Source organism: Echiichthys vipera (genome assembly GCF_963691815.1).
Source record: "Echiichthys vipera genome assembly, chromosome: 12".
NCBI lineage: Eukaryota > Metazoa > Chordata > Actinopteri > Perciformes > Trachinidae > Echiichthys > Echiichthys vipera.
In genome coordinates this window covers 20,176,000-20,202,207 of record NC_139837.1, presented here as the reverse complement: position 1 = coordinate 20,202,207, position 26,208 = coordinate 20,176,000, and the positions used below count along the sequence as shown (strand labels likewise).

Below are 26,208 nucleotides of genomic sequence, written 5' to 3'. Positions count from 1 at the left end.
TATTTTGCACAAATGTTCTTAAGAAAATGAGAAAATTACTTATTAAATTCACACAGTAGTCAACAAAAATAGGCTTACCTTGTGGCTATTTCATATAAACTATTTATTGGTTGATTTACTAGAGAACAGACTACATCGTGATCGTTATTGATATGAAATCATCGATATTGGGATATTTGATTTTGGCCATATCGTCCAGCCCTAAGATGACGTTCTGCCAGAAATCCTCAGAAAATGTAGCTTATATATAAAAGTCATATGGCACAGAGCACACACATTGGTACATTTGCTTTTCAAAAATATGCATTTATAATAAAAAATAGTTTAACAATCATTTGTCAATAAATGGAATAAAATGACATTTTATAGGAACATTATCAGGGCACATTTTAGCAACATGTGAAGCATTTTTAGCTATAACAAAGCAAATTCAGGCATAATTATATGAAATCAAACACACACACACACACATACACACACGCACACACACGCATACACACATATTTAATGTATATGTGACATAAGACTAGAATATTTTGTGTTGATATGAGTTCAAACTGTTTTTAATATCACAATTATTTTGGCAGACAAAATTCTCCATTGCTCAAAAAAAATCTTAATTCATGAATAGTTCTGTAAGTTCAATTGTGGGTTACATAAAGATTGAGTCTGTCATTCTAGGATCATCATTTTTATATTCTCATCTATTATTCCGTTTTTCTTTCCATCTTTTTTCCTCTGAAAACATGTTTGTAGAATATTGAACCAAAAACAGCATTCGAACGCCAATTGCTCTCAAAAAGCCAAAAACATTTTTAAAAAACACAAAACTTACACGTCAGATTTTCGCTCTTAAAATCTGTCAATTAAAATGGTCAGTTTCCCAAAGACCAGAGATTCACATTGGTGCAGATACACATGTACAGTATGTCCAACCTGACAATATAACTAAAGATAAAAAATAGTTTTACCTGAAATGTGGTGGAGTGAAACTATTATGCAATTTAAAACCAGCACCATTAAAGAGAAAAACATCTTAAAATGTGATCAAGTCGAAAATCTTACTTTCTCCCTCTAAATTAAGGCTTGACGGGATATAAAAGTGCCTTTATAACGGCAGTGATGCTGAGGTAGAGATACATAGCTTCACTCTATCACCTCAAACTTGATTATTTTGGTTTTCTCTTTTTCTTCTTGCTCTACAGCGCGAAGCGACTCTCCACCTCGTCTGCGACCATTTCTCCGATGGCTAGGGAAGAGGTGGCTGCGGGCGAGGGAGCGTTACGCACATGGAGCACCCGGCTGGCAACATCCCCGACCCCGCCGTCGAACACAAAGTCGTCCACGAGGTTTCCGTCTCGGTCGAGAGCCTGAGCACGAACTCCCGCAGGACCCCTGAAGAAGAAACAAAAACAGTACTGAACCATCATTGGTCATTTTACCTCCAGAGTCAAGTGCACCTACTAACAAACACCTGATACATGCAGTGTGGTGTGCATGCAGTTTTTTAAGCTCTTGCATTGTTGATCTACCTGAGCACGTCACTCAGCGAGAGTTCAGGGATGTACTTCTGCAGGATTTTAACCTGTGCGCCAATGAAAATGCCTCTATACATTTCTCCGATCCCGTACGTTATGTTCCTCATAACCAGCTTCTGAAGGCCTCTGCAGAATAAGACCAAGATCAAACAGTCAGCATCACCTGAAACAATCACACTGTAATCAGATCATTTCAGAATCTCTTTTGAACGCACAGTTCCAGGACATGACACAAAAGGTTGTACCTGAATGAGAGTGCGTCTGCAAAGTCACGAGCGTTGAAGTCGTACACTTTGTATCCCTCTCTTTTGAAGGCGAGAACTGCGTTGGGGCCGAGCCAAACGCTTCCATCCATCCTCGGGGTGAAGTGAACTCCGAGGAAGGGGAAACGAGGGTCAGGGACCTATGAGTATATATCATATACAAACAAAAATAAAGCAGCATCAGTTAAGTATGTATGCATTATTTGAATCAATTTAATAACAGCATCGTCATGAAAAAAAATCAGTTCTTAGCCATTTCTACCTGCTTCTGACGGCCATTTTAAAGTAAAAGCTTTAATCTTTCTTGGAGTCACTCTACTTTAATAAGAAGTTCGAACAACAGTATTATGTAATATTTAATATATATATGAAATGATCTCTGCCTAAGTCTGCTACAAGGTCCAAGGATTGGATTTGATAATCTCTTTATTATCTATGGATAAAACCTGCTGCTGTAACATAAGAATTTCCCAATTTGGGTTCAATTTATCTATCTATCATGAACCTGGAGGGTTTTATCTGCAGCCTCAATGACTAAGTATGGCTAAACATGTTAAAGACATTAGACACTATAGATAAAACACTTATTTTTCAGCGATCAGGTATGGGATGTGCTTGCAAATCTTTAACACACAGGGAATGATGGATCAAAATGTCAGAGGGAATCCAAACTTCTTATAAATGGTGGAGAATTGTTGTTATTTCCAGAAGTAAAAAAATGTTCTGGGCTGTTTGTATTTCTCGAAGCCAATCGCAATCGTCTTGAGCAGCGCTAAGTCCTCGGGTGCAGCAAAAAACACAGTGGAGATAGCAGAAGGGGCCTGTCAGGCGTTACCCACTCTGTACATTCAGTAAGGCATAATACACCTGTTGTGATTCAATCTCCAGCCCTACATACCAATAATAAAAAGGCATAGAAAGGCTTACTGATCTCATGGTACATGATATCAAGATAAAGAATTCTTTCAGACTTTAAACAATTCTCTTCCTGCCACTTGAGGCCGCCACAGTTTGAAGTTACGGAGCGCAGCTGTAAGGGAGTGGAGAGTTTATCCAGCTCTGGTATGTGTGGAGAAACATCTGCAGATCAAATGATTTATGTGGATTACATAACTTAAAGAGTTGGACATGTGGTGTTCTTCAGCAGACTTACAGGGTAGATATTTCCCTTGACCAGATAGTGTTTCTCTGGCTTCAGGACCAGATAATCTCCTCTGAAGGGGACGATCCGTGGCTCCCGACTGCAACCGGATATCTGCGACAGGCGGTCTGAGTAAAGGCCCCCACAGGTCAGGACATAGCGGCACCGCACCTCCCTACCCTGTCAAAACAATACAATGCATCCAAATATTCCTGATATCTGTGTCTAACGTAATACAGAAAAAGGCACTTTACTTCACCTCTTGTGGGACTGCCCTGTGATACGAAAGTTGTGGAATGAAGTCGTGAAATGCATTTCTCATATGAACCCAGTCCCTGAATGCCCTGATCTTTGCGTTCTTAATTTGTACCCAGAGGACAACAAGGAGAGGAAACTAACTGACTTGTGTCTAGTACAGGGTAGACGCTTGATATCCCTTTGCTGGAAGGATATTAAAAGCCTTAAGAGCAATCAGCATGCCTTGTCCTAAAAAAATGAACATACACAATGAAAAAGAAATCAGCCGAATTTCATGAGACCTGGAACCCCTTTCTTTCTTTCTTGGAGAACTGTGAACTGGGGGAAACAGGAATTCTTAAGGTGATCTATTCACAAGGAATGCTGATGTAACTTTTACGTTAAGCGTATGATGCTAAGCTATTTTAATGTCCCATTTATGTAATGTCGTTACACTTTTTAATGTCGTTACCCTTTTTGTGTTTGGTTTTGGGGTGGGCTATTTTGTTTTTCTTTAGTTGACTGTTTTATGCCTTTTTTTAATGTACTGTGATGATTTGTTAAAAATCAATAAACGTGTAAAAAAAAAACAATACAATGAAAACAATAGCACACAATCTAATCTTATTGACGTCTTACCTTTTTGTCTCTGATTGCTATTGGATATTTCATTCCTGCAAAAAAAAAAAGAAAGAAAGAGAGACACATACTGAAGTGGACTTTTTAATGAACTCTACAGCTTTTGTTTAAATATGTGCAGAAGCTGTTCATTACCTTCAGTACTCCCTGAGGGGCTCTCCTTGACCATTGAAATGTCGTCAACCTCAGCTTCAGTTATCACTGTGCCGCCTGCCTCCTGAAAGTCTTGGCCGTACCTGAGAGCCACCATCCTCCAGTCCACGATGCCGGTGTAGGGCGAATCCAAGGCCATTATACCCTGCAAGGATGACACACTGTAGACCGTCACTGCCATCTTTTCTCCCGTAGGAGCAACAACAGCGTCCATGAGACTCTTACCCTGCAGTACGGCTCTCGCTCTCGGATTCCCTTAGCGTCGACGATGCTGAGGTCACGCACATTGTTCTTCAGGCCGCGCTCATATAGAGCTTGCAGTCTGGGCACCTCCTCCTGGTCCAAAGCCACGATAAGCTGCAGAAATACAACAATCAATACCAAGACAGACACAACACAACGATCCATAAAGCAGCTCCTCACAGCAGAGTTTGTACCACATGCATATTGTAATGTGATCTGGTTAGAATACTGAGGCAAACCTTTCCACATTTCTTGTAAGGGATTCCTTTCTTGTCACAGTACTCGTAGGCTAAAGTGGCTCCTCGCACACACAGACGGGCCTTCAGCGACCCCGGCGTGTAGTAGATCCCGCTGTGAATGACTCCACTGTTGTGCCCACTCTGGTGCACAGCTGGAGACAGAGAAACAATAGAAGGAGATGAAGAAGAAAGACAGAAAACAATGCTTTGTTAATAGTATTATTAAGACTTTTCCACTGTGTAACATTACCCTGTAATATTCAATATTTATTTTTTCGGCCGCTTCGTTCGAGCTCCTCTGAAACTCAGTAGACACGTGTTTCACTTTGGTAATAGAAGATTTTGGCCATATCGTCCAGCCCTAATAAACATGATGTTCTATAATATTGTTTGTTTGTTTAGTCAGAAGTTTTCAGAAAAAGATACTCCAAATAACAAATTAAAAGAACACAGGAGTTGCTGGTCTACCTCTGCTTTGATCAGTTAGTTTGTTGGTTGGTTCCTAATCATTTAAAACACCACACAGAACAGAAACAAACAGACAGATCGAGGCTGCGGTAGACCAGTGACTCTCGTGTTCTACGATGTAAAAGTACTGTTTGTGTCAATGGAGTCTGGCGGCTTTGAAAAGAGCACGGGACGGCTTCAGGTCTTCCAGCGTAAACTTGAACTGAGCTGTCTGACGGAAAGGTTAAGCTGTGAAATATTCTAAATATGCTGTACACTTAAACTGATATGGATTTTTTAAATGTCCACAGCAGGACATTTCTTAGCATCCATGCCGGTCCTCCTGCCTGCCTCTCCAAACTTGTCGACGGCCATCTACTGTAGATAACTATACACTATAACTATCCCTTTAAAGCTAATGCTTGGCACTTTATCTTTTTCAGATGTGCTGGCGTTCAGAGCCAAATGCAACAAAAAAATGGTGTCACTTTCCATTGTAACTGTGTTTATTCACTTTGACATGCAAAACCTTTTGTTCTTTAAAACACGTCTTCCTTCATCACGACAGCTTTCAAGACTCAACCCACCAAGTTCTTTTTCTTTCTCCAGCAGGATGAAATTGAGCGACGGGTGTCGCAGAATGAGCTCTCTGACCGTAGCCAGGCCCACGATGCCGGCTCCCACCACGGCCACGTCGTACGTGCTGAAACACAGACGACGCTGACAGTTCAAATTTGAGATTGGCTACTGATAACAAATCCACATTCACATGTTGCAAAGGGTAGTGAGAAGAACTGAATATTTAGGTCACTGGTTCAATGTCCAACTGCCTGTATGAGCTGCCAACAGACCTTTGAAACTGATCAGCAGGGAAAACCATAAAAGTGTTTTAATTCACAGGCTATTTATATCTCAAAAAGAGAGTGTCCAGCTGTGTCACAAGGCTACACCAAGCAAATCCATTCATAAACATAAATACCACAGACTACTACCTACAGGGTGGACTCCGGTTGTAAAGAGCAGTTCCAGGATATCAAAATTGTCCAAGATTTCACATGATTAAACACTTGTGAAGAGTTGGAAGAACACAATGTTCAAATCACGTGTCTTCCCAAAGGCCACTGGGAACAGTCGACATCTTGTTTTCATTTCTGAATATAAGAGCCAGGCCAAGTGTTGCAATAGTACACAAGAGGAGGAACCGATAAGTCCCAGTGAAGAAAGAAGAAAAATGTTTGGGAGCATCACAGCAGCACGTACTGTCTGCACATCTGGATTGAGGAGCACATAAAGAAGCGTAAAAGTGCAAATGTTCTGTGGAAGCATTGTCTCTAGTCAGATAAGCTGCTTTTGCTTAAACGTAAAACACTTTTAATCTGTATGTAATTGTTATTTATCCATAATTTAAAAAGATACAACATGTATATTCCAGGGATCGGTTACATAACCTGCTCACCATGGCCCCAGAGTGGCCTGCAGCAGACTCTAATAGGAAACACATGCTGCAGATATGCTCTTCTAAAGGAACAGTTCACACAGCATTGGCGACCGACTGCTGCACACCGACGAAAAGAAATGTGTGTGCTTCTGAAGTCAGTCTAGTCTATGTGCTCTGACAAACACGAGTTTAAAGGCGTGCAGATGTGCATGGGGCAGCGGTGGTTGAGGAGGCACAACGCTGGCAGACACAGATATTTTTGTGTGCATAAACAATGTGGTGGTTGGAGCGTGCATATCAGGTTCTGCAGAGAGTTATGCAACCTGGTTCTTGGTGTTGAATGTCCTGACCTTGGTAATGCCTGGCTACAATAAAAAAAGTAAACAGATATCCAAACAGGGAGCAGCTTGTCACCTGAACGTACCTGTCTGTTAATGAGTAAAAGCATAAAGTGAAGCAGATCCGCCCAACTCCTCATACGTAACTGGGCTTAACTACAATACCAACCTGTGTGTGTAAGGTTAATGTCAGTAGTTACCTGTGCAGACGCCTGGTTGTAATGTCCTTTATCGGCTGCGCTGCTCCTCCGACAGCCTTAAGAGTCGCCCCGCTGAGTGTCCGGATCATTTTTAACAACGTTTATCAGCCGCTCACACTCACTTGTTCATTGTACAACTGTGTGGAAAGACTTCCCTGGGTTTGTTTTTTAGTGTTTCCTCCTCCCTGCTGCTGCTAGCCTCCCATCCTGCTGCTCTGCACTGAAAGCCGAGACGTGGCCACGCCCCCTCCGCTCCAGCCAATGAGAGGGCACGTTTTCTTTACGTCACGAGGTCAAAGGTTCCATCAATGGACGCGTCTGAAATGTAAACAGTCGTATCTGTTGGAGGGCAGGTGAGGTTATTTTATCTTCTGTGTCGCAGTTTTAGCTCACTAGTAATTATATTATAGTCATAGATAGTTGTGTTGAAGTATAATTTATTTATTTATGTAATTTTCAGATATGAGGCTTTTATCGAGGGCAGTGCAGTCTGCTGTGGGGCGGAGGGAGTGGGGCCGCAGACACCTCTGGGGCTGGCTCAATGCAGTCTTCAACAAGTGAGACAACACTATCACCCTGATTCATTACGTAGATCCGTGTGCAAACTAATGGCTGCACATCAATATATATGACAAAACACTAAACACACACTTCCGTTACCATTAACACATTTTATAGTTGTAAACATTATTCTAAATGAGTCCAGTTTATTATTATATTATTATTAATTATTATTTATACAAGGTTAATCCAACAATCATATTTCAGACATGTACTCAACATAAAAAATAGGAATTTGACTATAAATGTATTGGAAAAAAATGAAAATACATTTTTAAAAAGGAGATTAATATTTCCTGTTGCAGTTTATGTGAATGAAATCATCATCAACCGACAGGAAGTTAACCTAGACCTAGTTTGTTGTCTGGCAACTGAGTTTTTATAATGACATTTCAACTGTATTTTTTATGGTTTAAATTACAAAATAAACTGTAAATCGATGTCAATAACGTCAATATTGCTGTGGTAGTGCTATTTGTGGGAGAATTTACAGGTGAAATGTTGCTTGATAACCATTAGTATTATGTGTATGATAAGCAAACATACAATAGAGAATACGTAAATCATTTAACTCTGCTATATGGTCAGAAATGTAAAGCACCGTGACGGTACCAGTCTTTGTTGTCTTTAAAATCAGAAAATGACATTCAGGTTATATAACAACATCATGATAATCTCATATTCACGATATTGCATGTATCATTGTCAGAGAATTTCAGTTTTTTTTTATAGAAATTTAGGGTTGGAAATAGAAATTATTGTTACAATTTCATTTCTGTTTATTTAAACAAACAATTTTGGTCCATAAACTGTGAAAAAAAAAAATCTATATATAAGTATTCAGGTCGAAAAACAAGCAAATCATCGCATTTTTAGATTTTTTTGGCAGTTTTTCAGGCCTTTTTTTAGATAGGACAGACAGGAAATGGGGTGAGAGAAAGAGGGGGAGACATGCAGCAAAGGGCCGCAGGCCGGAATTGAACCCCGGGCTGCTCTTTACATGGGGTGACTGCTCTGACCACTGGTTATAACCAGCCAATTTGGTATTTTATTTGATACGTAACCAAATAAACGACTAGTAGGTGATTTGCTCAGGTTTAGACGACTGGCATGACCAACATTTGTCCGTTTGTGACCCTCTTGACTCATGTGTGACCCATAACATTACATATCATCACTTTGTTTCATACTTTAAGTGTTTGACGCTTCTCTCAGGGTGGACTACGAAAGGATCAAAGCCGTCGGTCCGGACCGGGCTGCAGCAGAGTGGCTGCTAAGGTGCGGTGCCAAAGTGAGGTTTCAAGGTTTCGATCGCTGGCAGCACGACTACAACGGACTGCCAACTGGGCCTCTGGGCAGATACAAGATCCAGGCGATAGACGCTACTGAATCCTGCATCATGTACAGAGGGTTCGACCACCTGGGTCAGTGTTACAGCGTGGAGAATATTATGTTCTTGTCCTGGTAAATTGTCTACGATCTTATTTCCATTTTTCCTCCATGTGGACACGGACACTTTAAACAAGACTTAAACCAAAAAACAAAAGTAATGGACTCGTGAAAAATACAGAAAGCTTTGCTATTCTTAGATCCTCATCACTTATGAGGTACAAAAAAACATTGCATGAACTGTGTTAACATGAGCCCGACCTTGACCGTTGAAAGTGAGTCCCTTCTTTGTTAACAAGAAAGGAAAGGCGCCAGTGAAAGTGCATCTCTCTCAGGCTGATTATCCAAAAGTGACGCAAGTGACCAGGATGTTTTACAGCGAGCGGCTCTGTGGCCTGGTTTTCTGCCAGAGTCTGCACAGATTTATTTTGGTTTCCTTTGCCTAATGCAAATTTAATCAGAAAAGAGTGTGATGTTTTGTTTCTAGATGGTCTGAAACATGTGGAGGACATCAAGTTCAACAAGTGTATCTACATTGAGGACGTCTGCCTGGAGAGGCTGAGCTCACTGGAGAACCTGCAGGAGAGTTTGTACATGATGGAGGTGGTGTCGTGTGGGAATGTGACCGATAAAGGCATCATCGCCCTGCACAAACTCAGGTGTCTATTATCTAAGAAGAGGTTTCTTTGCAAAGAAAAGTGAGGTTTAAATGACATTGATTCATGCATTTTGTTGATTTAGTTTTAATGAATGTGTTAATTCCTCACAGGAATCTGGAGTATCTGTTCCTCAGTGACCTTCCCGGGATCAAAGACAAACAAACAACGGTTGACAGACTACAGACAGCGCTCCCACGTCTGGACATATCACAGGACCTGGACTGATTGAGAAACAACTTCCTGTTTATAATTGTAAAATATGGAGAAGGGTCTTACTGCAGTCTCACTTTATTACGTTATATAAAGTCAAACTACGCCTTTTTTCGAAATCTGACAGCATAGTTTTGTTGCCTTAACGTAACCGCTCGGAGGGGCCTGTCATGTAGTAGGTGTGTCCGTAGTACTGGGCACCTGTAGATACTTGAAAATATGGACACCCTTTTTTAAGGGGCTGAAGGGTTTGCATGTCACCTTGAAGGCCGACCTCGAATTTAGCACCACCCGGGGTCCCCTTGACAAAAATCAGACGGGATTTTTCCATTGGATTTTGGATTATTGCAGAAAATAAACTCTGTGGTGAACAAAAGTTTACGATACACGTTTTGTTCAGCAAGATAATCTTCACAAATGAACTCCACTTTTTTTGATTTTTGAAGCGTAAATGCAGTCGCAAGGAGTAAAAAGCTAACGTTAGGCTGAAAACGAACTACAACACCCACTAGCTTCCAAGGGATTTCTCCTGTACGGCGTGATGACGGTTGTAGTCTCATTAAGCCACTTGTTAGCAACCGCCTTTAAAAAGACGCCTACAAGCTTCAAAATTCACGAGTGGGATATTTACTGAAATATAAAACTTTTAAACCACAGACCTTATTTCAGGCATCTAACAAAAAAACTTTGAAACGAGGGGACCGGAAATGCAACACCACAAACTCACTTCTGGGTTTTAGGACTCTATTGTCCAACATGTAGATCCTTCAGCAGAAACTTTAAGTGTATTTATTTACATGAGAACCATCGAGCTGTGTGGAGAACAGATATTCAGCCGGACGTGTCACCTTTTAGCTTTGAAGTATCATCAAGCTTTAAAGAAAACAGTCCAAGAGAAAAGTTAAAGCACTTTATGTTGACACCAGTTTCTTTGGATAGATTGAACTATCCTGTAGTTTATTTTATTCTCAACATTCACGGTGTTAAAGATTACTCAATATGTGTGTACAAAGAGAAAATCATTTGTCAAAATACAAGTCTTTTATAGAATTTCTCTTCAGATTTGGCATTTGTACAGTATCCGAGGACAGACAGATGGCTGTGAACATCCTTAGCACCAAGTTCCACAGATAATGAGAACAATGTTGTTATTGTTGCTGCTTTATGCTAATAAATGTGGGTTAAAGGAATATTCACTCCCTACGTCAATAAATAAGTTTATAGTCAAAGTTTGTGTCCTACATTGTAACTTACTCAAGATGTAAAAAAAAAAAAAAAAGATCTACCAAACTACCAAAATCATGTCACTCTTTTTTTAAGAGTCCATCGTTATATATATATATATATATATAAAAAAGACATTTGGCAAACCAGACGAGGCAGTGCGTGGTAGTTTCACCTCCATTCTACTTGAGCAGAGCAGCACAGCGCTCCTTGTCTTCACACTCTATACAAAATACAACAAAATCAGCTTGAAACGTAGGCAATGTACATAAACCAACATGTCTGAGGCCACATGTCGGGGAATAGTGCATAGACTGACATCAAGAGACACACCCCACGTGATAAAACGTTAAAGAAGTGGCTGAATCCTCTCGTGGTGCTAACAGAGTATGTCTCATTTCCTGAGTTTCCAGAAAATGCAGCTTGTTGACGGTGTCGGAGGTTTAATTCAGCTCGTGTTCAGATGTTCGGGAGGTGGTAGTTGAACCTGCGCAGGTTGTTGTAGTACTTCTTATTGTCCAAAGTTGGGAAGATGCTGCTGCTGGTCAGCTGTGGCAAATACTGCATGGAGGAAAAAGAAAAAAAAGTTTCAGGGACTATTTTGAGAGTGCATGGATACAATTTGTAAGTTAAAGTGATAGTCACAGATGTAGTCTTTGGGTGGGACAGTCACTCGTAAATGTATTATTCATAAAAAAATATATTATTACAAGGTTTTAAGATAATCTGACAATAAAGTCATCTTAAATTCCCTAATTTCTATGTAACTTCAAACTTCTGATACATTTTTTTACTCACAAAAATGCACACATGCATCCATTGTTTATCCCATAACTCCTTTCAAAGAAAACTATTTTCTTACAGATTTTACAGATGTTGACTGGAAGATTCACAATATAAAAAAAACATGACATCAGCTGTGAGTATGGCAGCAGATTGTCCTATTGAGTCTGATCCTTCATCTTCGTACAGGGGACTACTGACCCCGGGAGGAAGGTGTTTGCGAGGTAATCGTGTCCTCTTGTTGCCAGAGCGGTCTTGCTCTCGAGACGTGCTCTCGCTCTTTTGTCGCAGGCTGTCGAAGTACGGGTGTTGGAGGAGCTGCTCGCAGGTCAGCCGCTCGGACGGATCCATCCTCAGACAACCCTAAACCGACAGGAGACAGTGGAGGTCAGGGCCGGCCGTCCCCATAAGATCTAGTTTCTCTTTGGGAGGATTTACTCTGGTTATTTGGGGACGCAGCTCGTTGCACAAAGTCTCTGATTTGTTGTCACGTGAACTGATATAAGTCACACTTTTTCTGAAATATATCATTAAACAGTAGTAATGTAATAAAACATATACAAGTTTCTCTGGATTCAAATCTAAACACAAACATTCAATACTTGTATTTTGTCAGAAATGTTGTCATGTTTGATATGTTGCAATGTTGTTTCCAACCTTCATAGTATCTGTCTAAGACCCTTGTGATGGTCCATCAACTTGCAGTAAGTTTAATGACACATCTGTCGTTTCAGTGGCACAATGCAACTTCAAATTTCGGGTCGACACTTGTGCACAAAATAATCAACTGCTTTACGGTGTACGTCACCGCCCCCCAGATCCCAGAGCCCAGCTGTCTAGTGTAACGTATGTGTGATGGTCTGTTAGCTCGTACAACGTGTGTAGACTGTTTATACAGTGTTGATGTCATGGCCGAAAATGAAACTAAACAAAAGAAAGCAAAGGTTTTGTCGGAGGAGACCAAGAAAGGAAAAAGGGATAGTGACAGAAATATCATTATTGTAAAGAAGAAGAGGGATTCACCACCTTGGCTCTCCCCCTCTCTCTCTCCCTCACCCCATTTCCTGTCTGTCCTGTATAATAAAGGCTTGAAAAACTGCAAAAAAGAGAATCTTTAGAAAATACTGTTCCCCAACTACAGCGGAAGCCCGAGAGCAAACCCTACATGTTGCTTTAATTGGATGCCTTTTACGCGTTTATGCTCCTTTGCGTGTCACCACCTTACCACCAAGCTTTTTATCCTCTTCAGCTGATCTTCTTCTATTTTAAATTGATCTGTTGTTTTATTGGTCAATTTAATTAACTGACATGAGGGACGACAGTGGAAACATACATTTTTGGCTAACACGGCCCTTTCTGTCCGTAGACTCAAGTATAGGCATATTCTTATTTGTAAGGCTGTTCTTGGTCTGGTACTTCTTCTCTACAGACGTAAATCTTTCAAAAAAGTATAAGAGGCTCATGCCTTCGCTAACTAAAGTCTGTACTGAGCCGGGGGAAAAAGGCAGTTTAAGTTCGCTGCTCATCTGATTGGAACCAGTTACAAAATCTGAATCTCCAGGAGCTGGTTTCAAAGCCGTCACATCTGGCTGTAGATGTTTTGAATGTTGAATTTTGAAGACTGTTATTTCTTACTCGTTCCCATTAAATTGTTATACCGTAGGTTTGTCTAAAACTGTGTTATATATGCATCTGCCTGTTTTAATCTCAATAAGGCTTTTTCCTGGTTATATAAAGGTTAAATAAACATTTGCATTGGCACATCTGCAGTAATGCTGACGAATGTGCATAAATAAAATAATAATAAATGACATATAAAAGAATAAGTGTTGAGGTTTTGAGTGTGTTGTATTTTTTGACACAGATTATAGGATTACAGTCATGGCATCGTTACCTTCATGAGACTCAGAGCTTGATGAGAGAGATTTGGATATTTCTGCTCCAAAGGTTCCTACAGAAGAAGAAAAAAGAAATCCAAAGATCCAGTATATTCTTGATTTCACTTTTCCCATTATTTTACCTTTATGTGATGAGTTAAGGCCGGAAAAAAACTCACTGAAAACCTAATGTACACAAAGAACCATGGCAGTTTCTGAATACAACCAGTGTAGATAACAAAAGGAAGCCCATCCACATGTATTTGTGCGTACGACGCGGAGGTGTCTCACCATCTCTTGTGGCTCAGGGATGGAAACTCCACAGAAGAACTGGTTGTTGCTGAAGACCTGCTGGTGTCGAGGGGTCAGATCTCCTGCACAGGAAAAGAAAGATGTTTGTCGGGCTTCATCATGTTTTATTCTCATGTATTTTTGGTGTTGCTGGGCAAAAAAACAGAACAATCTTTCATCTTGTTGTAATTCAAGCACATGCAGATTACCGAGAGTCTTTCTGATCAGGTAAAGTTGGTCCATGTCAGACTTCCCGGGCCACAGAGGGATCCCCGAAAGCAGCTCGGCGAACACACAACCGATCGCCCAAACGTCCACCGGAGGGCCGTACTGAGTGTCTCCCACCAGAAGCTCAGGGGCTCGGTACCAGCGGGTCGCCACGTAGTCTGTGTAGTAGTCACATGGACCAGCTACGGAGAGAGACACAAGACGTAGAGTACGTTCAGAGTCATGATTGAGATGAAAGAATAGATCACACAAGCTCTCATTTTACTTAAAGATACAAAGATTATTTCAATTTACTGGTGTTAATGAATATTTGTGTCAGTGTAGCCTCTCTGATTACAACTCAAACACTGTAAGCCCTTCACAAGCACTGTTTTCAGTGTTCATCAGTATTTGTTCAGTGCAGTGGTGGAGGAAGTGCTCAGATCATTTACTTGCCATACCAAATTAATGGCCTACTGTAATCTTTAAATAGGAGAATATCTGTTAAATTGTTGTTAATGTGTGTTGAAATGCAATATTTATTAAACATTGCGGTGCTGCAGAGATGTCCCGGCAGACATTATCTTTGTTTGGTACAGATCCACAAAAAAATCACACCATTTTAACATTTTCAATGAAATTGGAAAAAAGGATGTAAAAATGATCATTCCCCCTTATATCATAAATCACAATTGCAACATCAGTCAAAACAATTAGATATATTTTCAAAAATGTAATGTTATTGAATTGAATCTAAAAAGCTCAGCCTACACTGTAAAAACACAGCTATTAATACCAAAAATGTAACCAATCCTCTTCATTCTCCTCTTTTTCCTTGTTTATACTGTAGCTTCTCACCATCCCCCTCCTTTCCCCATGTTTATGGTTATGTGTTCTTGGATCTTATCATTGTTTTATACCTTTAAATTGAACCTTGGTACCTTATCAATTACATTTTATAATGATTTTTTAATTTATATTGTCTTCATATGCACAAAAGGATGTGCACTCTAATTTTGTTGTATGCAATACAATTATAATAAAGGCTATTCTTAAAGCTGAGCATTGTTGCGAGTACTTTCTGTGATAAAAAGAGATATCTGTAAAAACATTTCACTCTTATATGCAACGGAAATAAAACAGGGATTTTGAGCCTGGCTTTATCCAATGTTCACGTCTCTGTTGCTAATTAGCACATGTATTTCACAAGATAATGCCTCATGTGCATGTTTAAAATTCATTAAACTTGTAATAAATAAAATATTTGTCTTAATGGGGAAGTTTCATGGTCAAATTTAACCACCAGGTGGCACTGTCAGAAATGTAACTGCTGTTGATAAAGTCTTCAAACTTACTGAGAATCCTTGCAAACCCAAAATCACAGAGTTTGATGACTTGGTGTTTGGTGATGAGAATGTTTTCCGGCTTGACGTCTCGGTGAATGCACTGCGGGAACAGAAATTAAACGGTGAAAGATCAATCACGGCATCAGATGCTTGTGCTTGTGACGCGCAGAGAATAGAGGAGGGAGCGAGTCGTGTCAGTTAAAGGAGAGAGAGACAGTGCTGTAAAACGGGGGCCCTCAGAGGATTTGTTGTGTCTAGGTGATACATTAACTGCTGCTCAGCCAAGGGGAAGGAATTCTTGTTAAAAAAAAAAAGAACCATAAAGCAGGAAGGCTTGGCGGGAGGAGACCGGAGGAATTCAACAACAAGCTGAAGGGAAGCTCTGACAACTGAAACATAAAGTGTTCGCTACACGATGAGACGGATGAGAGTAGAAATATAAAAAAAGGAAGTGCGAGTCGAGTTACGTACATTTTGTTTGTGGCAGAAGTTGACAGCCTGAAGTGTCTGCCAGGTTATACTTTTCACAAGGTGCTCTGGAACTCTGCAAGACGAGAAGGAAATCAACGTTTTCATTATCAAGAAACTGATCAAAAGAGAATAAGACGTTTACATTCACGCTTTTATTTACTTTAGAAGTAGTTTAGCAAAAAGATGCACTGAGTGTGTAAGACACACACACACACACACACACACACACACACACACACGCACACGCACGCACGCACATACATGCACGCACACGCACACGCACACGCACACACACACACAGTCTGCGTCTGTGTGTTTAACACCCTCTCAAAATACCATTTCTGGGTCCAAACGATCCGTGGAACAAAACAAATAACAATGGCTGAACCCGTGAACTTTTTACGATCACTTCTTCCTTCAGTGAGACACTTTCTCATCGACAGGAGAGCAAAGTTCACATCACTGGGGCATTGTAGAAATACGAGCCTTGGACCCGGAAAAAGTACTTTGACAGGGCCTTACGTCACCGTTGCTGGTAATGACATTTACAATTCAGTGTCCAATATATAATTAAAAAATAATCCAATGTTATTTGTTATCTATGAAATAAAAAAGGGCAACGATTCCAGTTTTATATAGTTTGACCATGAAAACAAGCAGAATACAACTGAAACGTCAGGTGGTTAGGTTATTATTTTTAACATTTCCCAACATGACTGTCCTCTGAAAACGTGACATCTGGTCACGCGGACAGACCTTCTTATTCAAATCAACACAGCAGGATGGTCAGAGACATGTTTACGTGTTGCCGTTGCAAAGAACTGTGACCGTTGCAAAGTGCTGAGCACCATTTTCTTCAAGAGTCCAATGACCACGACAAACAGTTCAATGTCTGTTCTACCCTTGTTCTATTTCTATGATGCTGATGTTTGACCACTTTAAGTGTTAGCACGCTAACATCTGCTAACTAGTGCTACAGCCGAGGCTGATGGGAATGTTAGAGCTGGTAGTTTTACAAGTATTTTGTCATGAGCTAAAGGAATACAATGTGAATGCAAAATTGCATGACAGTCCATGCGATAGTTTTAATTCAATAGTTTGAGACATTTAAAAATCACCACAGTCAGTAGGATTCATCCTATGGGGGGCATGAGTGTCTGCACAAAACTTCCCCACAACACATCCAATATTTGTTGAGATATAACAGAAGAAATGCTAAAAATGTTTGAAAGAAGTTTGTTTGGTTTGAGGGATTTGGGACTGAAATTTGATTAATCGATGAGAAACGATGAACTGAATAAGAGAAGCACGGATGTAACTTTGTTCTTGGGTTGGTGGAACGCTTTTTTTGTCGTTCTGCTGCTCAGACATCTCTTCTCCCTCAGACGACTCTGTGGAGGACAGTGAGCCGTCCTGTTTCCACTGTTCAACACTGAGGCTTTGTTGGTTCAGAGACCGTCATCTATCAGCGTTGCCGTGGAAATGGCTAAATCGAGCCTTGTGACCGGCAATTAATAACAATCTCCGCCCCTTCTCCCCACTTTGTTTTCTCTTCTTTTGAACCCTCTGTGCCCAGGAGGCTACAGGCCAGCAGCAGAGCGGGGAAACCAGACAGCGAAAACACTCCGTGTAAAATGTGGCCCGGGCCTAAAGAGCCCCGACAGCAATGCATTCTGGGAGAGCATCACTGTAAACATTCCACAGCGAGCAGGTCAGCCTCCCCGGAGACGAGCGGTGCGCCCGTCAGAGGTGGACAAAGCACAGTGTACGTGTGGCATATATGTAATGTAGAGATAATAGAAAGTACACAGAGCTCTGCTGAATCAAAAGCCACCTCACTCAGATTTATGCTCTCGTTATCTCCGTTTATGTCGGTACAGTAAACCTGAGCTGTGTGCGCCAACTTATAATTCAGAAAAAGTCCTTCAACAGAGAAATATGTTCTTTTTATTGCATTACTTTTAAGATTATACTGTCTAAGCTTTTACTGCAGTAAAGAGTAGCAAAAGTCATTATTGTGATATTAGTAAGAATATTTTTTCAAATATCAAAATTACTTTATTTCTACGTATATTTAAGTACCGGAAACTTTTGTTTGAGTATTTTGTTCTCATGCCACTTTTTACTCCTACTCCACTGCAATTCACAGGGGAACTTTACTTCACCACATTGTTTTGACAGCTTTAGTTACTTTTGTATAAAAACAAGTACATTAACTACGTACTAATTGGCAACTCATTTGATTGTATACATGCAAAAATATTTCATGGTTCCGGCTTCACAAATTAGATAGATTTGCTGATTTTTCTTTTATGAAATTTGATCTATTTTTAAAATAATTTTGAGGTTTAAAATGATGTTTTGGGAAATTATAACAGCGTTTTTGTGTGTGTGTTACTTCATCATTAAAGTGAACATTAGTGCATACATTTTTAAATCCAACAATGAAATAGGCCATTCTGCGTAGTGAGTACTTTTACTTTAGGCACTATAAAAATATTTTAATCCTAATACATTGTTACTTTTACATGTAACCAAATATTAACCCTTACTTAACTCAACTCCAGTCAAGGTTTAAAGCATGTAAAAAATACTCTACCTCACTGCTATGATTAATATTAAGTTTAACATGATTTCCCCACAAAAACAAAACACATCTACTCTTTTTCCTCATTGAGAACTTTCCCACCCACCGCTGCTCGCACTAAGTTGACCAGTGAAGGAGTGGCCAGCTCCCGCCCGGCAGACTGTAGCGAAAGTGTCACATCTGCTCTATTGATGCGTTTCATTTACCTCGGAAGTCAGAACTGGGAATGACGTCACACCTGAAAACCATCATGTTTTGAGAGTTAGCATAGTTAGCATACCAGCTGATGACAACGCGTTATACTGTATATGGTGCTCACAAACACTGTGTGTACGATTGCTTAAAGAGACACAAATAAGGCAGAAGGGAGAGTATTTGTGGATTCTTACAGCTTTAACGACTGCTGATGCTGGGTGCCGCCATGTTGGATTTCGAGAGATTCAGCCACGCACGTTTGAGCCTCCAGACTCAGATGAGGATTTAGAATAAAAAGTGTAGATAGCATCTTTGAGCTTGTAACTGGCCGTGGCGGACAGAGTAAGTGGTGTTGAAACAGCATGTTTTCGCCCTCTCTAGCCTAAAGACAAGTCTGCTCTGCTGTGGAAGTTTCAGGTTTCCTTTACGTTTTCAAAGTTGTGACGTATCAACTAAAGCTTGAAGTTTGAATCTCAGATCTCAGGAGAGTGCAGAGACATCTCCTCCTTCAGTAGAGGAATGTGACAAACTTTGCACAGATACAAGTCAGTATAGTCAAGGTTGGACATTTTTGAGCTCAGAAACAGAAGAAAAGCACATTTTGGAGGAAGTAAAAGATCTGAATATTGGTCCAGAGATACACCCACCCTCTGGGATGGCGGTCCAACTCATTAAGGACCGTGTGGTCGCAGTACTCGAACACGAGGTGAAGCTTCCTTTTACGCCGAAACACCTCGATCAGATTCACCAGGTTGGCGTGTTTCAGTTGCTGCAGAGATAACGAGAAACAAAGGAAGACGTCTCAGCACACACAGGGCTTTTTGTCTCGCACACTATCAGAGAAATACAGTAACATCCGCACAGTTACACTTCAATAAAACTAGTGCAGCAGTAAAGAACGCCGTTAAAGAGAACTGCAGCATCTGTGGTTTGTTCTTATCAAACAGACTAAACTGTTAACAGCTGGTAATAAACATGCTGTTGCCCCTGACAACCTGCCTCCATCCTGTCCTATTTATGAGCCCCTGGTGTCCAGCAGGCCACTAACACTCCCACCCACCGCATGACTAATTAAACCTCTAACAATTGTACCAGTGCATCTTTGGTAATTATCATGCTGCATAAACCAAACAGGGTTCAGTCTTTGGTTTAAGAAAAATAAACAGGATATTCTTAATATTTGAGATATTTTTGTCCAGGAAGGAGACTGAGAACTAACTGTTGCTGATGTTTTTGTTGTTTATTTACATGTTGGTAAAGTCTCTGCCAGCAAAGCGACACTAATCACTCAGTGGCTAAATATGAATTAACTGACACGAAAATCTAAACTAGCATTTTAACGGTCAAATAGCTAAAAAGAAGGACATAAACACGTCTCAACAAACCGGAACAATGAACTGGTGCATATTCAGTTATTATAGGATGCCCATTTTCTCATTTCCAGTTATTAAAATACATTTCACATTCGAATTTAGATACTTGCGACCCTGCAGGGTTTTTCCTTCTTTTCATTACGACCCTGTAAACCTCTTGAACGCTGCTCTTTCTCTCTGCAGCAGCAGCCACAAAAATGCTTCCCCTCCGTCTGCAGAATTAACCGCGCACTGTCCCTCCTGCTGGCTGCTTCAGCAGAGAAGGAAGACACTAAAAACAAGATTTGCGTCATGAGATTTAGTTTGACTGCATTAATATATTGTATTTCCAAAACAGCAGTGAATGAAAATGATCTCTGGCCACCACGAAGACGTTTATGTTGTACTTTCTACCATCCATGTTACAAACGGAAAAAAGTAAACTATATTTTACATTTAAAGGTTTGCTTAAATTGTTCGCTTTTTAAATGAATACAGACATAATGTCATTCAGTATAATAACATGTTTCTATTACAGTCGATATCTGGACAAGTTTGCATGAATTTGAAGTACTGCTATCCAAATAATTTCTTATAGTAAAGGAAAAAAAATAAATGAAAAGCTACTTATGAGTTTTTATCACGTAACTATGATTTTCTCTCATAATTGCGATTAAACAAGTCAATTTGTGATGTATCAATCATCATTTTGTTATGCTATCTTATGATTTGGACTTTAAATCACCATAATTTCAACTTAATAAAAAGGTTTTGACTTAACATTTTTTCTCAGTATGTCAAAATGTTTACTCTTCAGCTCATTCAGTCTCCTTACTGTGACTTAGTTAGCCACAATATGATGTGCTATCTCATAGTTTTGATGTACAACCTCAGAATTTTTACTTACCAAGTCAAAGACTGATTTTTTTTTAATCTCATAATCGGGATATATTATTAGAAATAATTAAAATAAAAATATCTAAAATATATTAGACCTTGATTTAACCTTCCACAGCCTGTTAAACTTGGACTTCATCAGTTTAATGTCAGTCAAAAAAAAAGATTTGAAGGAGATTTAGTGAGAAGAACTTTAAGGATATTAAAGTGGTGTCACCTTGAGCATCCTGATCTCCCTCAGTGCGATCTTTTTGATGATGGGATCGTCCTCTGACTCCACAAACTTCTTGATGGCGACGATCTGCCCCGTGTCTCTGTTTCTGCACTTGAAGACCACCCCGTAGGAGCCCTCTCCGATCTTCCCGATCTTCTCGTACTTCTCCATCCTCAGGCTGCACACATCCGAAGGTAAGAACTGCTTTTTTTCCCAGGAGGCTCCAAGGAGGCAGGACAGTCTCTGCAGGAGGGACACAGGAGGAGGGGTTCTCAGCAGGGGCACAGAGAAGAGCAGCGACCACCTGCTGATTTCATGTTACATTCACTCAATTAAAGCTGAAATAAATTCATAAAAAGGATCAGAAGCGGGTCCTATGAGGGTTGGGTGTTTTCTGGAAAAGATACAAGAATGTTTGCTAAAATTAAACAGATTTTGATTTATTTTGGATGTTTTTCATGTTATGATGGCAGAGTTATAGTTTGACTTATGCATCATTATTATGAATTATTATTTTAATAAAAAGGCCAAAAAGCATGCATGCATAATCATCTGAATATACTGAAAGGTGTCAGCTAATTTGTTTAAAACTATTAAACAGATGCATCCACGCTCAGATTGTGTTTAATCTCTTGGATATGGGGATAAAAACAGTGTCAAGACAAACCTCTTTAACTGCCTCCAAAAATAAATAAATAAATAAATGTAGTTGCTTAGAGGCAACATTACACCTGTCTCGAAAACATTTGCAATGCAAAGTATATTAGGTCATGTCCCAGAGGGGCACAGAGCAAAAACAAATAACCCAGAGAGAGTGAACAGCCAGGGGAGTGGAAATCAAAGCGCTGCACTTATGTTGCACATGAAATAATAACAAAAAGGGTGAAAGATCAGCTCAGGCTGCACGTTCAGAGCTGACTTTGGAGGATTTCATGTGATGTCAAAATAGTCGCTGTAATACTGAAGTCTGAGCGAAGTTGCCCCGTGAAACCCGCTGACCACACAATTAGACACATTTCTATATTTCCAAGAGACATATTTCTTTAAAGGCACTTCCTGTTCGTCAATAAATACATAAATGTGAAAACTTACTTTGGGTGAATGTCCGCAGATGTTCGTCAGTGAGGATCACGGCTCAACTGTCCCCGCAGAGACGAGCAGCGTCAGGTTTTAAAGAGTCAAGTGGGACACAACGAACCTGCACATCTGGTCGCGCCCTTCAAAATAAAACACTGAATTAGCACGCATCACTTCCTTTATAGCAAATGGTTTTTTGTCCTGCAGAGCTGGAAAAAGTACCTGGATGATTAACTTAAAATTAAAACCACAGTTTATAAACCCAATGCTATAATTAATCATTTAATATTTTTTTTTATTTCTTCTTGTGTTTGTGTCAAACATTTAACAAACACAAAAACACAAAACAAAACAACAAACATATACACAAACTCAATTATTTCAGCTTCTCCGGACTTACATGTTTGAAAAGGAGCAGGATGAAGTAAACACTCATCTCCAAGAACCAAAGTATTGACAACAAAATATAGTAAATGCACTATTATTATGTAGTTTTAACCCAGAATAATTTGTACGTTATTGGGTTATAATTGTTGATGACTGTATACATCCCATGCATGTTGCAGCCTCTTTAATGAAGTGGAGTAGAAGTATAAAGTAGCAGAAAATAAAAAAATAGTATTTGTACAGTACATGAGTAAATGTTGCTTTTCACCACTGTTGTTCTCTACAACCCATAAATTATTATTTTCAATAAGATACATTTTAATCAAGCACAACAGTAGAGTTCAAAAGTTTTAAATTCACAAATTAGGTAACTACTTATGAAGGCGTCAGTATGCACTTTATATAGAAATGAAGTTAAATAGGGCACAATTAAAACGAAAACAAAGGAAAAAGGGCAATTAAAAAAGTGACAACCTATGTTTGTGAATTAGCTAATGCCTCCACACAAACCTGGCAGTATTTTCTAATTATTTAATGTGTATTTAGAGACATAATCCGAAGCCACACACCAAAGTGTGTATGGCCTGGGTTGATTTGCAATGCTCGTCTCTAGATGGGTCTTTAAAATACGTAAAACTCAACAACAGATACGGACATTAAAAACACAAGACTCAGTCAGGATCCAGTTTAAGTTCTGCAGGTACTCTATGTTGATCCTCCAATGGCATTATTTCAAGATTTTATTTTGAAGGTGAAAATCACATGACTTCCGGTACCATCCACCGACTTTCACTCAGACTAACTTGGCACATTTCACCCTTTTCCACCCAGTTCCCATAGCCGCAGATGACTCCACCTCTTTATCTTTAAAAAAAAAAAAAGGGAAAAGTATAATCTTGTTTTTTTTTTAGATTTTCACACCTGACAGTCAGAGATGTGTTTAAAAATAAATAAGCAAGTAAACAACAGCCTCCTCCAGTCAGTGGAAACACCCACACAGGTAAACAACTGAGTCTATTCTCAGAGGAGGGATTCACCGACGCCCCTGTCTTAGTTTTATTATTCCAGGTTTGATTTCTTACTCTTTAGAGCCCAATTTAAATGTGTTTAGTGATGATCAAAGCCACTCAAATCTGTCTGACATCAGTCCACATGAGGAAAATTTAAACCTGTGGTGTCGTTCGGCCGCACTGAGACTAATTAGTGCAGGTTGTTGAAGTCAGAGGAATGGCAGACTGAACCGGGAATTAATGGAAACTTCATACTCACCCGTATTCCCCTGCCCCATCATCATCGTCATCATCATCCTCCTCCTCAGTGGTGTAACTCCTGCATCACCAGCTCTCTGTTGCATCAATCAAATCTCACAAAACAACACAGAAATAAACCAGCCCATTCCTGTTATCTTGTTAACAGCTTTTTTTATTACAAAAAACAGCATACCTTAAACATTTTGCGAAGGGAATGCGAAGATGTTAACAAAAACCTGGCATTGTCCCTCATTTTGTCATTTTAATTTTAAATAAAAAATGTACAAAAGTGCTTACATGGTGCAAATAATGAGAAGTAAAAGGTCTATAAAAGAGGAAGGTAAAGAAAAAAAATGTACATTATATCCAACTTCTAAAAACGCAGCGGAGAGCAGAAGAGATGCGACTATGTTACATAGCAGTAAAAATAACCCAAAGCTTTCTGTTCACTAGGTAGTTAATCCTCACACAGCAGGACTGCGCTGTCACTGTCTGTTAACACCGTCTGTAAATCAAACAAACCCTATCACTTAACATGAGGTTAATAAATATTGCTTAAATAACCCACAATGCTCGTGGGTTTGTGTTTAAACTGAGCTATTAGTTTGACTACAGCGCTTGTAAGATCTGCTCTCAAGCATAAGAACGTTTGAGATTATGAGCGACACGTTACAGACAAAATAACACAGTAAATCTCCCACTGTTTTGCTAATACAATCGCAAATTCATGTGAATTTTAATGGCACTTTTGTCAATAATACCTCTAGATTACTTATTTGTAACTCAGTCCAGTACAGAAAGGTGATAAAAATGCGAAGTATGGTAACAAAGTTCATTTGAGCTTTTATTCTTTCTTCCACTTTCGGCTCCTAACAGTTTTCTCGTCGTCTGTGATGAGCGGAGCAACGGGGAAAACGTTGCTGGTGTAAGGCTACTGCAGACTGAAGAGGCTCATCTTTTTTAAGATAAACCTTTTAGCGATCCACAACGATGAAATTCAGCTGTTGTTGTTGCAGCAATAGAGGAACAACTGAAATAAATACAGATGAGTCGAGAAAGTAACAGAAATAAATAATTACAGGCTGACTGACCTGTCGCTCCCGTGATCAGTAACTAAAAGCTCCAGATTAACAGTTTTAAAACAGACGTTTCCCTCGATACAGAATCTCAGATGAAAGTCTGTAGTTTTCTCCCAAAAACTGAGGCATCATCGTATCCACTTTTCTCTCAGTAACTGTTCTCGTGACCTGCCAAGATGTAGAGGTTGCTTAGAGCAGTCGGGTTGTCCGTGGGTCGGCTCTGCAAAACCACCACCCTGCAAGAAAAACACAGACCCCACAGTTGAAACATCACACACACAAACACTGAATGACCTTGTGGAAAGCTGTAACGAAAAGTTTAATGTCCAATGGCAACTTTAGAACTGAGATCAGCCCAAAACAAGGAAGTTGAGAGTTTTGTTCTATAAATCACAAGACCATCAAGGAAAGAGTCCCTACACATAAAACAAGCACCAATGGGCTCCTTTCTTCGACTTAAATTGACTTTACTACAGAGGAGCTGGTGCCGGGGCCAGTAGGTAAGTCTTTCAAAACTTAGGGATTGCCAACTACATTGTTGGTGCTTCATTTACTGTGTAGGGACTGTTCGCATGCTGCTGCAGAGGTTTGGTGTTTTCATGAGCAGTATTAGTGGTTAAAAAAATCTGTTTTAGTGCCTTCACCGTACGGCCCCGAGCTTATCACTGTTAGCTACATCCGGCTGTTAGCAACTCTCATGAATTTCTCCGTTAGTAGCTGTTATACGAAAAAAAAAACTGTCTCGATAGCTTATTTGATGTATGTAAGTGCCGAAAAAAGACCCTAGGATGATTTTGCGCCAGAATTACACTTTAACCATCCTGATATAGCTGTCATAGTGAGATCAGGGCGGCAGTGGGTGCCATGTGGTGGTGACAGGTGAGGAGGGAAGCTACAGTCTGCACTGTCCCTCCCATCAGATGAAATTACAGAGGCATGGAGAGACACTCAAACCAGGCTGGCAGTGCCCGGGCAGCAGTGAATAAAACATAGGGGGCTTCATCAGAGCACGCTCTATGAGCGTTTGTGTGCGTGTGAGATAAGGAGGTGAGGAGATAAATCACATCCTGCTATGTCTTCAGCTGAAACCAATATAAAATGAATATGCAGCTTTTGATTGTCATTATTAATTGTTTTGGTTGTTTTTAAAGCAAACGTCAGATTAATCCATCGTAAAAAATAATCGTTATTTGCAGCCCTTCATCAGTCTGTGTAGGACTAAATAGTTCCAGCTTCATCTTGAGTGATGGTTAACTGAACTTTGGGGTTTTTGCAA

General features: G+C 39.9%; 4 protein-coding genes across 4 annotated transcripts in view; 1 reads left to right on the top strand and 3 right to left on the bottom strand.

Moving 5' to 3' along the window:
• Positions 1-64: 64 nt before the first annotated feature.
• Positions 65-7,042, bottom strand: l2hgdh (L-2-hydroxyglutarate dehydrogenase). Its single transcript, XM_083924861.1, has 10 exons — positions 6,877-7,042; positions 5,488-5,603; positions 4,454-4,605; positions 4,197-4,328; positions 3,954-4,116; positions 3,819-3,853; positions 2,955-3,122; positions 1,784-1,941; positions 1,533-1,664; positions 65-1,395 (listed from the first exon to the last, which is right to left on the bottom strand). Exons 1-10 carry the CDS (start codon positions 6,963-6,965, stop codon positions 1,200-1,202), a joined length of 1,341 nt encoding a protein of 446 aa, XP_083780987.1. The 5' UTR covers positions 6,966-7,042; the 3' UTR covers positions 65-1,199.
• Positions 7,043-7,175: 133 nt separating this feature from the next.
• Positions 7,176-11,300, top strand: dmac2l (distal membrane arm assembly component 2 like). Its single transcript, XM_083924070.1, has 5 exons — positions 7,176-7,229; positions 7,337-7,433; positions 8,653-8,861; positions 9,314-9,485; positions 9,596-11,300. The coding sequence occupies exons 2-5, from the start codon at positions 7,339-7,341 to the stop codon at positions 9,708-9,710; spliced, it is 591 nt and encodes a 196-aa protein (XP_083780196.1). The 5' UTR covers positions 7,176-7,229; positions 7,337-7,338; the 3' UTR covers positions 9,711-11,300.
• A 47-nt stretch (positions 11,301-11,347) lies between these two features.
• Positions 11,348-22,265, bottom strand: cdkl1 (cyclin dependent kinase like 1 (CDC2 related kinase)). Its single transcript, XM_083924069.1, has 10 exons — positions 22,232-22,265; positions 21,143-21,382; positions 19,324-19,445; positions 15,895-15,967; positions 15,433-15,523; positions 14,080-14,280; positions 13,871-13,953; positions 13,597-13,653; positions 11,904-12,065; positions 11,348-11,480 (listed from the first exon to the last, which is right to left on the bottom strand). Exons 2-10 carry the CDS (start codon positions 21,308-21,310, stop codon positions 11,379-11,381), a joined length of 1,059 nt encoding a protein of 352 aa, XP_083780195.1. The 5' UTR covers positions 21,311-21,382; positions 22,232-22,265; the 3' UTR covers positions 11,348-11,378.
• Positions 22,266-24,020: 1,755 nt separating this feature from the next.
• Positions 24,021-26,208, bottom strand: part of map4k5 (mitogen-activated protein kinase kinase kinase kinase 5) — a 30,892-nt gene continuing 28,704 nt past the window's right edge. The window contains exon 32 of the mRNA XM_083924975.1: positions 24,021-25,168. Within this exon, the coding sequence (XP_083781101.1) occupies positions 25,081-25,168 (88 nt within the window). The 3' untranslated portion in view covers positions 24,021-25,080. The remainder of the gene's footprint in view (positions 25,169-26,208) is intronic.